This window comes from Orcinus orca, chromosome 3 (assembly GCF_937001465.1).
Source record: "Orcinus orca chromosome 3, mOrcOrc1.1, whole genome shotgun sequence".
NCBI lineage: Eukaryota > Metazoa > Chordata > Mammalia > Artiodactyla > Delphinidae > Orcinus > Orcinus orca.
The window spans coordinates 118,635,637-118,653,237 of NC_064561.1; the positions used below are offsets into that span (position 1 = coordinate 118,635,637).

At 37.2% G+C, this 17,601-nt stretch overlaps 1 protein-coding gene across 3 annotated transcripts in view; it reads left to right on the forward strand.

Moving 5' to 3' along the window:
- The window catches only part of EDIL3 (EGF like repeats and discoidin domains 3), a 429,504-nt gene extending 412,119 nt beyond the window's left edge, over positions 1-17,385 (forward strand). For all 3 annotated transcript variants that reach the window (XM_004281631.3, XM_012537379.3, XM_049708303.1), the window contains one exon: positions 14,412-17,385. In XM_004281631.3, the coding sequence (XP_004281679.1) occupies positions 14,412-14,561 (150 nt within the window). In that variant the 3' untranslated portion in view covers positions 14,562-17,385. The remainder of the gene's footprint in view (positions 1-14,411) is intronic.
- The last annotated feature ends 216 nt before the right edge of the window (positions 17,386-17,601 follow it).

Sequence of the window (17,601 nt, forward strand, 5' to 3'; positions counted from 1 at the left end):
AGACCTCCAAAAATGAAAGTATAGTTTTAGTACTTTTAGAGCCTAGTTTGGTTGATTCCAATACAGATTTAGGCTGTTCTTCTATGGGTATTTTTGGTTTTTTAATTATCCTGTTTTATGAAACTTCATTTAATTTTTCTAATGAGCACTCAAATATAACTTTCACACATTAAATCAGAAATGTCATAGCTGTATGTAGTTTCAGAGCTGCTGTTCTTTCCCTCTGTGTATTCTCCATTATGTGTAAAGAGATAGGTATAACTAATAATTCAACTACTGCTTTGGGGATTGATAGTTCCGTATTGAAACTTGTGCTGAAGACCAGTGATTTAAAAGAAAATTATTTCTTCCTGTATTTCCTTCCTCAAAAGTGGTAAAACACTATATTTTGAACTGTTGCAGATTTGCAATGAAAGTTAATGAATTTAAACTCTATTATGCCAAACATATACATTAAGTTCTCTAGCCGGGCTATGAAATTGGATTTTAGATTCTCTATTAAGTTGTTAACACCAGTCTCAGTGAAGCATTTGAACCCATACGTCAGAGAGATTGTCTGGAAACCATACAATGTACTCTCTTATTTTCTGCTGTTGCAATGACAACATCTCTCAAGATTTTTGGTGAGTCTTTGCATGGTATATCCTATACATGTGAGCTTTTGCTAACAGAGACATTGTTATTTACTAACACATTTCAGTCCAAAACTAGTTCCTTTTTGGTCAGTGCAAGCCAGAACATTGCTGACGGTAAAATTCGTATTAAAAGAACATAGATTCAGTTATGCCAGGATGATGAATTCTAGACTTGGCACAGTTCAGTATTCCCTTCTTCAAATATTTATTCAGAAACAGCCTTTGAGATATATTTTGTGTCAAGTTGAAAAATTATTCCCCCACAAGATGGGGATGGCACTTTGCATTCACCCTCAATGGCTCATAATCTTTCCATGGAACCAGCAGAAAGATTACCGCATTCTTCTCTGTTGTGTCTGTTAATGTGTCATACTCTCTTACTCTCTAGAGCTTTAGAGAAGAATATCTTTATTTTTGTCTTTCCAGGGGACCTTTTTTGATCATGTGAGACTGAACCAACTGAAGAAGGCCATTTTTAAAACATTCCCCTTAATTTCAGAATGTTCAATGATATGGGTTAAATATTCTGTCATGAGATAATGGAGTTTCTTTTCTTTTTTCCCCTTTGGGGAATTTAATTTTCAGGTTTCTCTTTGACTATGTAGGCATGTTTCGATCTCAAGCAAGCTAAAAATTATCTTCCAATTGTAAGATGCCTCATAAAGTTAAAAGAGAAAACTTTGAAGAAATTTTCACTATACTAGTTGAACAAAGAAAAAATATAAAATAGAATGAATAATAAATGTTTAGAATCTATAGGCTAAAAATGGTAAAATGTTCAAGTTTAAATATTATAAATACATTAATTTCTCTCAAAGTAATTTAAAATTTAATGCCATTCCTATCAGGATCCCAGTGTTCTGGTTTTGTTTCTTTTTTTTTTCTTCCTTTTTACCATACCTTATATGCTTACATTTACTAGCTTCAGTTTTTTAATTTTATATTGGAGTATACAATGTTGTGTTAGTTTCAGGTGTACAGCAAAGTGATTTAGTTACACATATACATGTATTTATTCTTCTTCAAGTTCTTTTCCCATTTAGATTATTAGAGAATAATGAGCAAAGTTTCCAGTGCTATACAGTAGGTCCTTGTTGATTATCTATTTAAAATATAGCCATGTGTATATGTCAATCCCAAACTCCCAATTTATCCCTTCCCCCTGGTAACCATTAGTAAGTTCATTCTCTAAGTCTGTGAGTCTGTGTGTTGTAAATAAGTTCATTTGTAACATTTTATTTTAGATTCCATATATAAGTAATATATAAGTAATATCATATGATATTTGTCTTTCTCTGTCTGACTTACTTCACTTACTATGATAATCTCCAGGTCCATCTACGTTGCTGCAAATGGCATTATTTCATTCTTTTTCATAGCTAAGTAATATTCCATTGTATATATGTACCACAGCTTCTTGTTCCATTCCTTGTCAATGGACATTTAGGTTGCTTCCATGTTGTGGTGATTGTAAACAGTGCTGCAGTGAATATTGGGGTGCATGTATCCTTTCAAACCACGGTTTTCTCTGGATATAAGCCCAGGAGTGAGATTGCTGGATCACGTGGTAGCTCTATTTTTAGTTTTTCTAAGGAACCTCCATACTGTTTTCTGTAGTGGCTGTGACAGTTTACATTCCCACCAGCAGTGTAGGAGGGTTCCCTTTTCTCCACACCCTCTCCAGCATTTATTGTTTGCAGACATTGATGATGGCCATTCTGACTGGTGTGAGGTGATATCTCATTGTAGACTTGATTGGCATTTTTCTAATAATTAGTGATATTGAGAATCTTTTCATGTGCCTCTTGGTCACCTGTATGCCTTCTTTGGAGAAATGTCTGTTTAAGCCTTCTGCCCATTTTTTGATTAGGTTGTTTGTTGTTGTTGTTACATATTTATTGGAGTATAATTGCTTTACAATGATGTGTTACTTTCTGCTTTATAAAAAAGTGAATCAGTTATACATATGTTCCCATAACTCTTCCCTCTTGCATCTCCCTCCCTCCCACGCTCCCTATCCCACCCCTCTAGGTGGTCACAAAGCACCGAGCTGATCTCCCTGTGCTATGCGGCTGCTTCCGACTAGCTATCTATTTTACGTTTGGTAGTGTGTATAGGTCCATGCCACTCTCTCACTTTGTCACAGCTTACTCTTCCCCCTCGCCATATCCTCAAGTATATTGTGTCTTTATTCCTGTCTTACCCCTAGGTTCTTCATGACATTTTTTTCCCTTAGATTCCATATATATGTGTTAGCATACGGTATTTGTCTTTCTCTTTCTGACTTACTTCACTCTGTATGACAGACTCTAGGTCCATCCACCTCACTACAAATAACTCCATTTCTTTCTATGGCTGAGTAATATTCCATTGTATATATGTGCCACATCTTCTTTATCCATTCATCTGATGATGGACACTTAGGTTGTTTCCATCACCTGGCTATTGTAAATAGAGCTGCAATGAACATTTTGGTACATGACACTTTTTGAATTATGGTTTTCTCAGGGTATATGCCCAGTAGTGGGATTGTGGGGTCATATGGTAGTTGTATTTGGAGTTTTTTAAGGAACCTCCATACTGTTCTCCATAGTGGCTGTACCAATTCACATTCTCACCAGCAGTGCAAGAGTGTTCCCTTTTCTCCACAACCTCTCCAGCATTTATTGTTTGTAGATTTTTTGATGATGGCCTTTCTGACTGGTGTGAGATGATATCTCACTGTAGTTTTGATTTGCATTTCTCTAATGATTAATGATGTTGAGCATTCTTTCATGTGTTTGTTGGCAGTCTGTATATCTTCTTTGGAGAAATGTCTATTTAGGTCTTCTGCCCATTTTTGGATTGGGTTGTTTGTTGTTTTGTTATTGAGCCGCATGAGCTACTTGTAAATTTTGGAGATGAATCCTTTGTCAGTTGCTTCATTTGCAAATATTTTCCCCCATTCAGAGGGTTGTCTTTTGGTCTTGTTTATGGTTTCCTTTGCTGTGCAAAAGCTTTGAAGTTTCATTAGGTCCCATTTGTTTATTTTTGCTTTTATTTCCATTTCTCTACGAGGTGGGAGAAAAAGGATCTTGATGTGATTTATGTCATAGAGTGTTCTGCCTATGTTTTCCTCTAAGAGTTTGATAGTTTCTGGCCTTACATTTAGGTCTTTAATCCATTTTGAGCTTATTTTTGTGTATGGTTTTAGGGAGTGATCTAGTCTCATACTTTTACATGTAGCTGTCCAGTTTTCCCAGCACCACTTATTGAAGAGGCTGTCCTTTCTCCACTGTACATTCCTGCCTCCTTTATCAAAGATAAGGTGACCATATGTGTGTGGGTTTATCACTGGGCTTTCTATCCTGTTCCATTGATCTATATTTCTGTTTTTGTGCCAGTACCATACTGTCTTGATTACTGTAGCTCTGTAGTATAGTCTGAAGTCACAGAGCCTGATTCCTGCAGCTCCGTTTTTCGTTCTTAAGATTGCTTTGGCTAATCGGGATCTTTTCTATTTCCATACAAATTGTGAAATTTTTTGTTCTAGTTCTGTGAAAAATGCCAAGGGTAGTTTGATAGGGATTGCATTGAATCTGTAGATTGCTTTGGGTAGTGGAGTCATTTTCACAATGTTGATTCTTCCAATCCAAGAACATGGTATATCTCTCCATCTATTTGTATCATCTTTAATTTCTTTTATCAGTATCTTATAATTTTCTGCATACAGGTCTTTTGTCTCCTTAGGTAGGTTTATTCCTAGATATTTTATTCTTTTTGTTGCAATGGTAAATGGGAGTGTTCTCTTCACTTTACTTTCAGATTTTTCATCATTAGTGTATAGGAATGCCAGAGATTTCTGTGCATTAATTTTGTATCCTGCTACTTTACCAAATTTATTGATTAGCTCTAGTAGTTTTCTGGTAGAATCTTTAGGATTCTCTATGTATAGTATCATGTCATCTGCAAAGAGTGACAGCTTTACTTCTTTTCTGATTTGGATTCCTTTTATTTTCTTTTCTTCTCAGATTGCTGTGGCTAAAACTTGCAAAATTATGTTGAATAAGAGTGGTGAGAGTGGGCAACCTTGTCTTGTTCCTGATCTTAGTGGAAATGCTTTCAGTTTTTCACCATTGAGGATGATGTTGGCTGTGGGTTTGTCATATATGGCCTTTACTACGTTGAGGAAAGTTCCCTCTGTGCCTACTTTCTGGAGGGTTTTTATCATAAATGGGTGTTGAATTTTGTCAAAAGCTTTCTCTGCTTCTATTGAGATGACCATATGGCTTTTCTCCTTCATTTTTTTAATATGGTGTATCACATTGATTGATTTGCGTATATTGAAGAATCCTTGCATTCCTGGGATAAACCCCACTTGATCATGGTGTATGATCCTTTTAATGTGCTGTTGCTTTCTGTTTCCTAGTATTTTGTTGAGGATTTCTGCATCCATGTGCATCAGTGATAATTGGCATGTAGTTTTCTTTCTTTGTGACATCCTTGTCTGGTTTTCGTATCAGGGTGATGGTGGCCTTGTAGAATGAGTTTGGGAGTGTTCCTCCCTCTGCTATATTTTTGAAGAGTTTGAGAAGGATAGGTGTTAGCTCTTCTCTAAATGTTTGATAGAATTCGCCTGTGAAGCCATCTGGTCCTGGGCTTTTGTTTGTTGGAAGATTTTTAATTTTTAATCACAGTTTCAATTTCAGTTCTTGATTGGTCTGTTCATATTTTCTATTTCTTCCTGATTCATTCTTAGCAGGTTGTGCATTACTAAGAATTTGTCCATTTCTTCCAGGTTGTCCATTTTATTGGCATAGAGTTGCTTGTAGTAATCTCTCATGATCTTTTGTAGTTCTGCAGTGTCAGTTGTTACTTCTTTTTCATTTCTATTGATTTGAGTCTTCTCCCTTTTTTTCTTGATGAGTCTGGTTAATGGTTTATCAATTTTGTTTATCTTCTCAAAGAACCAGCTTTTAGTTTTACTGATCTTTGCTATCATTTCCTTCATTTAGTGTTCATTTATTTCTGATCTGATCTTTATGATTTCTTTCTGTCTGCTAACTTTGGGGTGTTTTTGTTATTTCTCTAATTGCTTTAGGTGCAAGGTGTTAGGTTGTTTATTCGAGATGTTTCCTGTTTCTTAAGGTAGGATTGTAGTGCTATAAACTTCCCTCTTAGAACTGCTTTTGCTGCATCCCATAGGTTTGGGGTCGTCGTGTCTCCATTGTCATTTGTTTCTAGGTATTTTTTGATTTCCTCTTTGATTTCTTCAGTGACCACTTCGTTACTAAGTAGTGAATTGTTTAGCCTCCATGTGTTTGTATTTTTTACAGATTTTTTCCTGTAATTGATATCTAGTCTCATAGCATTCTGGTCGGAAAGATACTTGATGTGATTTCAGTTTTCTTAAATTTATCAGTGCTTGATTTGTGGCCCAAGATATGGTCTATCCTGGAGAATGTTCCATGAGCACTTGAGAAAAATGCGTATTCTGTTGTTTTTGGATGGAATGTCCTATAAATATCAATTAAGTCCATCTTGTTTAATGTATCATTTAAAGCTGTGTTTCCTTATTTATTTTCATTTTGGATGATCTGTCCATTGGTGAAAGTGGGGTGTTAAAGTCCCCTACTATGAATGTGTTACTGTCGATTTCCCATTTTATGGCTCTTTGTATTTGCCTTATGTATTGAGGTGCTCCTTTGTTGGGTTCATAAATATTTACAATTGTTATATCTTCTTCTTGGATCGATCCCTTGATCATTATGTAGTGTCCTTCTTTGTCTCTTTATTTTAAAGTCTATTTTGTCTGATATGAGAATTGCTACTCCAGCTTTCTTTTGGTTTCCCTTTGCATGGAATATCTTTTTCCATCCCCTCACTTTCAGTCTGTATGTGTCTCTAGGTCTCAAGTGGGTCTCTTGTAGACAGCATACATATGGGTCTTGTTTTTGAATCCATTCAGCCAGTCTGTATCTTTTAGTAGGAGCATTTAATCCATTTACATTTAAGGTAATTATCAATATGTATGTTCCTATTCCCATTTTCTTAATTGTTTTGGTTTGTTATTATAGGTCTTTTCCTTCTCTTGTGTTTCTTGCCTAGAGAAGATCCTTTAGCATTTGTTGTAAAGCTGGTTTGGTGGTGCTGAACTCTCTCAGCTTTTGCTTGTCTCTAAAGGTTTTAATTTCTCCATCAAATCTGAATGAGATCCTTGCTGGGTAGAGTAATCTTGGTTGTAGGTTTTTCCCTTTCATCACTTTAAATATGTCCTGCCAGTCCCTTCTGGCTTGCAGAGTTTCTGCTGAAAGATCAGCTGTTAACCTTATGGGGATTCCCTTGTGTGTTATTTGTTGTTTTTTCCTTGCTGCTTTTAATATGTTTTCTTTGTATTTAATTTTTGACACTTTGATTAATATGTGTCTTGGCGTGTTTCTCCTTGGATTTATCCTGTATGGGACTCTCTGTGCTTCCTGGACTTGATTAACTATTTCCTTTCCCATATTAGGGAAGTTTTCAACTCTAATCTCTTCAAATATTTTCTCAGTCACTTTCTTTTTCTCTTCTTCTTCTGGAACCCCTATAATTCGAATGTTGGTGTGTTTAATGTTGTCCCAGAGGTCTCTGAGACTGTCCTCAGTTCTTTTCATTCTTTTTTCTTTATTCTGCTCCGCAGTAGTTATTTCCACTAGTTTATCTTCCAGGTCACTTATCTGTTCTTCTGCCTCAGTTTTTCTGCTGTTGATCCCTTCTACAGTATTTTTAATTTCATTTATCGTGTTGATCATCATTGCTTGTTTCATCTTTAGTTCTTTTAGGTCCTTGTTAAATGTTTCTTGCATTTTGTCTATTTTATTTCCAAGATTTTGGATCACCTTTACTATCATTATTCTGAATTCTTTTTCAGGTAAACTGCCTATTTCCTCTTCATTTCTTAGGTCTGGTGGGTTTTTACCTTGTTCCTTCATCTGCTGTGTGTTTTTCTGTCTTCTCATTTTGCTTATATTACTGTGTTTGGCGTCTTTTTGCAGGCTGCAGGTTCGTAGTTCCCGTTGTTTTTGGTGTCTGTCCCTAGTGGCTAAAGTTGTTTCAGTGGGTTTTGTAGGCTTCCTGGTGGAGGGGACTAGTGCCTGTGTTCTGTTGGATTAGGCTGGATCTTGTCTTTCTGGTGGGCAGGTCCACGTCTGCTGGTGTGTTTTGGGGTGTTTGTGGACTCATGATTTTAGGGAGCCTCTCTGCTAATGGGTGGGGTTGTGTTACTGTCTTGCTAGTTGTTTGGCATAGGGTGTCCAGCACTGTAGCTTGCTGGTCATTGAGTGAAGCTGGGTGTTGGTGTTGAGATGGAGATCTCTGGGAGATTTTCGCCATTTGATATTACGTGGAGCTGGGAGGTCTCTTGTGGACCAGTGTCCTGAGGTTGGCTCTCCCACCTCAGAGGCACAGCACTGACTCCTGGCTGCAGCAGCAAGAGCTTCATCCACATGGCACAGAATAAAAGGGAGAAAAAGTAGAAAGAAATAGAGGATAAAAGAAAAGAAAATAAAGTAAGATAAAATAAAATAAAGTTATTAAAATAAAAAATAATTATTAAGAAAAAAAAGGACGGATAGAACCCTGGGACAAATGGTGAAAGCAAAGCTATACAGACAGAATCTCACAGAAAAGCATACACATACACACTCACAAAAAGAGGAAAAGGGGAAAATATAATAAATCTTGCTCTCAAAGTCCACCTCCTCAATTTGGGATGATTCGTTATCTATTCAGGTATTCCACAGATGCAGGGTACATCAAGTTGATTGTGGAGATTTAATCCGCTGCTCCTGAGGCTGCTGGGAGAGATTTCCCTTTGTCTTCTTTGTTCTCACAGCTCCCGGGGCTCAGCTTTGGATTTGGCCCCACCTCTGCATGTAGGTCACTGGAGGGCATCTGTTCTTCGCTCAGACAGGACGGGGTTAAAGGAGCTGCTGATTCGGGGGCTCTGGCTCACTCAGGCCTGGGGTAGGGAGGGGCACGATGCAGGGCAAGCCTGCGGTGGCAGAGGCCAGTGGGACATTGCATCAGCCTGAGGCGTGCCATGCGTTCTCTCTGGGAAGTTGTCCCTGGATTCCGGGACCCTGGCAGTGGCGGGCTGCACAGGCTTCCCAGAAGGGAGGTGTGGAGAGTGACCTGTGCTGGCACATAGGCTTCTTGGTGGCGGCAGTAGCAGCCTTAGCATCTCATGCCCGTCTCTGGGGTCCGCGCTTTTAGCCGCGGCTTGCACCCGTCTCTGGAGCTCCTTTAAGCAGCACTCTTAATCCCCTCTCCTTGCGCACCAGGAAACAAAGAGGTAAGAAAAAGTCTCTTGCCTCTTCGGCAGGTCTAGACTTTTTCCTGGACTCCTTCCTGGCTAGCCATGGTGCGCTAACCCCCTGCAGGCTGTGTTCACGCTGCCATGCCTCTCCCTGCACTCCCACCCACGCCCACCCTGGCAGGTGAGCAGACAAGCCTCTCGGGCTGGTGAGTGCCGGTCGGCACTGATCCTCTGTGTGGGAATCTCTCCGCTTTGCCCTCTGCACCCTTGTTGCTGCGCTCTCCTCCTCAGCTCCGAAGCTTCCCCCCTCCGCCACATGCAGTCTCTGCCCACAAAGGGGCTTCCTTGTGTGTGGAAACCTTTCCTCCTTCACAGCTCCCTCCCACTGGTGCAGGTTCCATCCCGATTCTTTTGTCTCTGTTTATTCTTTTTTTCTTTTGCCCTACCCAGGTACGTGGGGACTTTCTTGCCTTTTGGGAGGTCTGAGGTCTTCTGCCAGCGTTCAGTAGGTGTTCTGTAGGAGTTGCTCCACATGTAGATGTATTTCTGATGTATCTGTGGGGAGGAAGGTGATCTCTGCGTCTTACTCTTCCGCCATCTTCCAATTGTTTTTTTGACATCGAGCTACATGAGCTCTTTTTAAATTTTTTTTAAATTTTGGAGATTAATCCCTTTTCTGTCACAGCATTTGCAAATATTTTTTCCCATTCTGTGGGTTGTATTTTCATTCTGTTTATGGTTTCCTTTGCTGCACAAAAGCTTTTAAAATTAATTAGGTCCCAGTTGTTTATTTTTGTTTTTATTTTCATTATGCTAGGAGATGGATTAAAAAAGATACTGCTGCGATTTATGTCAAAGTGTGTTCTGCCTAGGTTCTCCCCTAAGAGTACTATAGTATCCAGTCTTACATTTAGGTTCTTAATCCATTTTGAGTTTATTTTTATGCATGGTGTTAAAGAATGTTCTAATTTCATTTTTTTACTTGTAGCTGTCCATTTATCCCAGCACCATTTATTGAAGAGACTGTCTTTTCTCCACTGCACTGTATATTCTTGCCTACTTTGTCATAGATTAATTGACCATAGGTGCATGGGTTTATTTCTGGGCTTTCTATTCTATTCCATTGATCTATATTTCTGTTTTTTATGCCAGTACCATATTGCTTTGATGACTGTACCTTCGTAGTATAGTCTGAAGTTAGGGAGCCTCATTCCTCCAGCTCTGTTTTTCTTTCTCAAAATTGCTTTGCCTATTCAGGGTCTTTTATGTTTCCATACATATTTTTAAATTTTTTGTTCTAGTTCTGTGAAAAATACCATTAGGAATTTGATAGGGATTGCAGTGAATCTATAGATTGCCTTGGGTAGTGTAGTCATATTCACAATATTGATTCTTCCAATCCTAGAACATGGTATATCTTTCCATCTGTTTCTGCCATCTTCTGTTTCTTTCATCAGCATCTTATTGTTTTTGGAATACAGGTCTCTTGCCTCCTTAGGTAGGTTTATTCCTAGGTATTTTATTCTTTTTGAAGCAATAGTAAATGGTATTATTTCCTTAATTCTTGTTTCTGATCTTTCATTGTTAGTGTACAGAAATACAACAGATTTCTGTGTATTAATTTTGTATCCTGTAACTTTACCAAATTTAACCTCCAGGTGTTTGTGTTTTTTTCCTGTAATTGATTTCTAATCTCATAGCTTTGTAGTTGGAAAAGATGCTTGATATGATTTCAATTTTCTTAAATTTACCAACGCTTTATTTGTTTCTCAGTATGTGATCTATCCTGGAGAATGTTCCACGTACATTTGAGAAGTGTATTCTGCTGCTTTCAGATGGAATGTCCTATAATTAAGTCTATCTGTTCTAATGTGTCACTTAAGGCTTCTGTTTGCTTATTGATTTTCTACCTGGATGATCTGTCCATTGATGAAAGTGGGGTGTTAAATCTCCTTTTATAGATTTTACCATTTGCCTTATATATTGAGGTGCTCCTGTGTTTGGGGCACATGTATTTACAATTATTACATCTTCTTCTTGGATTGATTCCTTGATCATTATGTAGTGTCCTTCTTTGTCACTTGTAACAGTCGTTATTTTAAAGTCTATTTTGTCTGATACGAGTATTGCTGCTCCATCTTTCGTTTGATTGCCATTTGCATGGAATACCTTTTTCCATCTCCTATCAGTCTGTATGTGTCCCTAGATCTGAAGTGGGTCTCTTGGATAGCATATATATGGGTCTTGCTTTTGTATCCATTCAGCCAGTCTATGTCTTTTAGTTGGAGCATTTGATCTGTTTATGCTTAAGGTAATTATTGATATGTATGTTCTTACTGCCATTTGGTCAATTGTTTTAGATTTCTTTCTGTAGGTCTTTTTTCTTCCCTTCCTCGCTTGTTCTCTTCCTTTGTCATCTGATGACTGACTTTAGAGTTGTGTTTAGATTCATTTTTCTTTTGTGTGTGTGTACCTATTGTGAATTTTCAGTTTGCAGTGACCATGAAGTTTTGATAAAGGCAGTCTGTATATAAACAAACAAGATTGTTTTAAGTTGCTGGTCTTTTAATTTCAAGTACATTTCCAGTATCCTGCATTTATAGTCTCCTCACAATTGCTGGCTTTGATATCATATTTGTGTGTGGATGATTTCCTACTTCTACCGTATGTTTGCCTTTACCTCTGAGCATTTCCATTTATAATTTTCTCATTTGTAGTTGTGGCCTTTTCTTTTCCACCTAGAGAAGTTCCTTTAGCATTTGTTGCAAAGCTGGTCTGGTGGTGCTAAAAAATCTTAGCTTTGCTTGTCTGTAAAGCTTTTGACTTCTCTGTTGAACCTGAATGAGAGCCCTGCTGGTTAGAGTATTCTTGGTTGTAGGTTCTTCCCTTTCCTCACTTTATATATATAGTGCCACTCCCTTCTAGCTTGTAGAGTTTTTGCTGAGAGATCAGCTGATTACCTTATGAGAATTCTCTTGTGTTATCTGTTGCTTTTCCCTTGTTGCTTTCAGTATTTTTTTTCTTTGTCTTTAATTTTTGTCAATTTGATTACTATGTGTCAGGTGTGTTCCTCCTTAGGTGTAGCCTGCCTGGGACTCTCTGTGCTTCCTGGACTTGGGTGACTATTTCCTTTCCCATGTCAGGGAATTTTCCAGCTATTATCTCTTCACATATTTTCTCAGGTCCTTTCTCTCTCTCTTCTCCTTCTAGGACCCTTATAATGTGAATGTTGGTGTGTTTATGTTGTCCCAGAGGTCTCTCAGGCTGTTTCATTTCTTTTCATTCTTTTTTCTTTATTCTGTTCTGCAGCAGTGATTTCCACCATTCTGTCTATCAGCTCACTTATCCATTCTTCTGCTTCAGTTATTCTGCTATTGATTCCTTCTAGTATATTCTTCATTTCAGTTATTCTATTATTCATCTCTGTTTGTTTCTAGGTCTTTGTTAAACATTTCTTGCATCTTTTTTATCTGTACCTCCATTCTTTTTCCAAGATCTTGGATCATCTTTATATCATTTCTCTGAATTCTTTTTTGGGTAGATTGCCTATCTGCATTTCACTTAGTTCTTCTGGGGTTTTATCTTGTTCCTTCATCTGGGACATATCCCTCTGCCATCTCATTTTGTCTAATTTCCTTTGATTGCATTTTCCATTCTGCAGGCTGCAAGGTTGTAATTCTTCTTGCTTCTGCTCTCTGCTCCCTGGTGGATGAGGCTGTCTAAGAGGCTTGTGCAGGCTTCCTGGTGTGAGGGACTGGATCCTGACCACTGGTGTGTGGGCAGGGCTGTGCTCAGGAAGACTTTAAGCAAACTGTCTGCTGATGGGTGGAGCTGTGTTTCCACCCTGGTGGTTGTTTGGCCTGAGGAGACCCAGCACTGGAGCCTACAGGCTGTTGGGTAAGGCTAGGTGTGAGGAGGAAATGGCAGCCTCCAGGAGGGCTCACACAATGAGTACTCATCAGAGCTACCACTGTCTTTGTCCTGGCAATGAGCCACAGTCGCCCTCTGCCTCCACAGGAGACCCTCCAATACTAGCAGGTAGGTCTGGCCCAGTCTCTTTGGAGGTCACTCCTTTCTCCCCTGAGTCCTTGTGTGCACGAGACCTTGTGTGCATCCTCCAAGAGTGGAGTTTCTGTTTCTCCCAGTCCTATGGAATTCCTGCAGTCAAATCCTGCTGGCCTTCAAAACCAGATTCTCACAGGCTCCTCCTCACATTGTGGCTTCTTCTTTGTCTTTGGATGTAGAATATCCATTTTGGTAGGTTCCAGCAGGTTTTTTGTTTGTTTTTTGTCAGTTGTTTAGTTAGCTGTGATTTTGGTGTTTTCATAAGGTGAGCTCACATCCTTCTACTCTGCCATCTTGTCTCCATCCTTATTAACTTCAATTTTTGTCAAATGTATGCTGATAGCTTCTCCCCATGTTTTCTTGTGGTCTCTGGTAGGTCCTTGGATGATGATTCTTTGAAGGAGGGGAGATGGTGTACCTTTTAGTCTGGGTCTAGGTGCAGTCCAAGTGCTCACAGCAAAAGTAAGCACATATGAAAAACTCAGTCATTCAGACCACGCGCCACTACTCCACACTGTGCCAACTGCCGATTTTGTTTTATTTTTTTCTAAAGCAAGCACTTCTCAAAGTTTACTGTGAAAGCCTCTTGGGAGAAAAATGGACATAAACACCACAAAAAAGCATTGAAACAAAAGAAGTATGAAGAAGTCATGGGATGCCAACATGTCAGAATATTATAGGTCACAATGGTCACAAGAGTATTGTATGGATCCAGGAATTAATAGACAAGGCAAGAAAAAAGTAGTTACTAGCATTGATTGTGGTTGTCTCTCTTGATAATGGGTTAATTTTGTTCTCTATGTGAGAAGTAAGCCAAAGACATTGTGATAGAGACCGTTATGCTCCTCTCCATTTCCCAGCCTCCTTTGCAGTTGGGCTGAGGTCATATAATTAGTTAAGGTCAATGAGATGTATCCAGAAATGATTTAAGCTGCTTCCATACCTGTTTTTTCAAACATCCTGTGTAATCTAACAGCTTTCTCTCTCATTGCCCCTTGTGAATGTGGATGCCACGTTTTTCAGATACTGGTGGTAATTTGCAACAGCCTGGATCTCTGAATCACTCCTTAGAAGAGACAACCTTCAGCAAGCTAACCAACAGCAGCCTGTGACAGAAGCAAAAAATAAATATCTGTTGCATTAAAAAAAAAAAAACCTGACCTTTTAAAAAAAAAAACCATAAAAATGATAAATCTATGTATTCCTGCCTCAGACAGTTGAAATACATTTTCAACTTATTTAAGTCTTTAAACAAACATTCATTGGCTAGTCAATTTAAAAATGATCATTAAAAAGAAGCTGCATTATGTCTCGAAAAATATAACATGATTAGTTATCAGATCTCACGTATGAGAAAAATGATCCAAACAAGAAAATAATAAAAATAATTCCCCCAAAAAAGGCCATATGATTGATAGTCTGTTCATCTTTACTAGGTTTTCCAGGGCAATTTTGACAATGATACCCACAGAAAAAACGTCATCGACCCTCCTATCTATGCACGGCACATAAGGATCCTTCCTTGGTCCTGGTATGGGAGGATCACGCTGCGGTCTGAGCTGCTGGGCTGCACAGAGGAGGAGTGAGGAGATCCCACAGCCCACAACCCTCCTCCCTATTTCCCTAAAAGTATCTCCACGGAATGAACTCTGCAAAGTCTATCGGAAACTGAATGGAATTTTTCATGAAATTACGGTAGGCCATTAACTGTCTTCTTAAGGAGGTCTAAGCCTGCCTTTTCAAAGGTTTAATTTGATTTTTATCATTTAAATTTCTTAAGCAACATCACATTAGCTATGAATTACTTTTCGCATTGTTTTCTGACTTCTTCATACTGGTTGAAATATATTAGGCAAAGAAAGTAGCACTCTTGATAGCAAGGGTAAAAAAATCTCATAGTTATCAAATAAAAGCAAGAGTTGTTAGAGCTTTCATAATCAATACTCAACTTATTCTTATAAAAAGAATACTGCAATGTTAGCAATAAGTTTTTTTTCCCTTCTGTAATGAATCTATATTATCCTAATTATTTCCCTGTGCCTGACAAACACTGTCAGAGTTTATAACCAAAATTTGAAGAAGAATCTGTAACATGCAATACTAACTGAAATTATAATTCTCATCTTACTTCTAATCAGAGATTATGTGATCTTTCTCTTAGTGCTATTCTATATATTATATATTGCCTGAATAAGTCCATACTTTTCCCAATTGACTTTTGTCCTATTACTTGCCTAAAAGAAGTATCATGTTTGTGTGTGTGTGTGTGTGTATATATACACACGCACATATATATACACATATATATGAAACATGATTATCAGTAGATTGAGCATATTTAGTATCAGTAGATTGAATCTGCAATTCTCTTGTTTTTGAAGGAAGCTATAACTATGTAATCTCCAAATATTTCCTTTATAAAGACCTCAATACTACCATTTTGCAAAATTAACAACAAAATCACATTATGTTTCTTTAAGACAAAATTTAAATCTTTGTTTTGATGGTATTTCCATAGCCTTATCTTTACTTTAAAATAATAGAAAAATTGTTTGTCTACTTTTTTTTTTAGCAAATATTGACATAGTGCTGCATAACTTGGCCAAGCATATTCATCATTTCTTTGTTCATCTCTGCACTTCCTGTGAAACTAGAATTTTATTGAGGTTTGAAATTAGTGGTGGTTTCTCAGGAAAGCACAGTGCATAGACATTTGTGAGAAGAGAAGTGTTTACTAATGACAAAAACCATTTTCAGGGTGAAAATTGATTTCTATCTATTTTGCTTCAAAGGTCCTGAAAAAATAATAAGCAATTATCATAATGACTTGTTATTGATAATGAGGTTTCATTGCCATTCTCTCAAATTAAGGCTCACACTGCCTCCATGAAAGTCCTCAACATCTAATTTATAAGCTTTACAAGTATTTGTTTTATAAGGCTTAGACACAGAATTACTGGGGTTTTAAATTGTGTCCTGAAAAAGAAAGTATGGTATGTGTACAAAACATTGACGTCCTGTGCAACACTGCTAAGTTCTTTTTTTCCTTATTATTTGTGCTGCATAACAGAAGCCACTAGAATGTTACTGTCTTGTCTGTCCATGTGTTAACAGCATTTCTTGATGATGTATATATGGAGTGGTCTTCAATCATAGTGAATTTAAAGAGAAAGTCAATCAATCATAATGGCATTTTTAATAAGAGCAAAATTAGGACTGGCTGGCCACGTATTTGTCCTATGCCCACATGCTTTCTACTTCAGGCTCTTATTATAAAATTGTTGATTTGAAGCATCTGAAATGGTGATCAGTTTTTAGCATCTTTCTTTCAAAAACAAAATTGCCATGCCATCAATAACATCTTTTTAAGATAACTTTAAATTAGGAATTTAAGTATTTTTAATTTGCTAAATTTTAAGGTCATGTTACAAATAATTGCTTAGGTCCCAAGCTATACACACACTCACTGTGTAGCCAATGGCCCTTATTTCTTTAAAGATTTACTGTCCCACCAAATTTCTAGCCATTTTCTCTTGCAGGTTATGCACAATTCTTGATTCTTTTCAGAGTTCTTAAAATTATGAGTAATTTTTTGTAATGATTTACTTTCTCAAAATTATTCATGGATTCTTATGATGTTTGTTTTAAATTTTATTTTACTGGTAGTTTTTTTAAAAAAATTTTTCAAAGGGAGTTTGTTAAAATTTTGTTTGTTACCTTTTAGAAATACATACAAATGGCTTTCTGTTGCTTGTGCATTTTCTCTCTGCTCTATATGTTTTTCACCAACATGACATATCGTGGGATATCTCTTTATCCCATGATGCCCCAAATTAATGACAACAAAGGGATTCCCACATGTGGAAATGTTAATAATTATTGTGAAATAGTATGTACATTTTGTGTCATTTGTATCAATGACAAAGTGAAGCAAATTTATTTAAATTCACAGTAAACCAAGGAAAATCTCATAAGAACAAGGCACAGAAGAATCACCTAGCCTTCACCATATTAAGTAACTATAATATGCTAATTTTATAATCTATGAAATTACAATTTTAAACATATCCAGTTTATCTATGTCTTATTAAAAGCATTTATCATAATCACTAATTCTAATTTTAGGGTTGACTTTCTCTTTCTGAATGGCTTCATAAGGGTTTATGTGAATTTTGAAGACTTAGGGTACTAGTCAACAAATTATGAAATATAATATTCACTGCTGGCATCTGATGTGTCAGTAAGTACAGAAATAACAAAGACACAAATAACCTTTGCAAACTTTCAAGCTGTGTAATACTCTAATGTTGGTTTTTTTCTTTGTATATATACTTAAATCATGTAGGATGTTGTAAAATCAGTATGACCTTGTCTAGTCTTCAAAGTTAAAATAAACTTTTGAAAATCTGGGATACTTTACTTTTGAAGCAGTTGTAATCAAACACATTTGTAAGAACACACAAATTGTCTGAATGTCAATACCCACTACTCCTCTTAACTACATGCTGGTTTACTTTTTCTTTATACAGAAAAATGAAACAAGCACAGAAAAAAAAAAAGGAACTCACAATAGCCTTCAAATGTACATTGATATCAGCCAAATTGGCCTTTCAAAACTTATTAAAA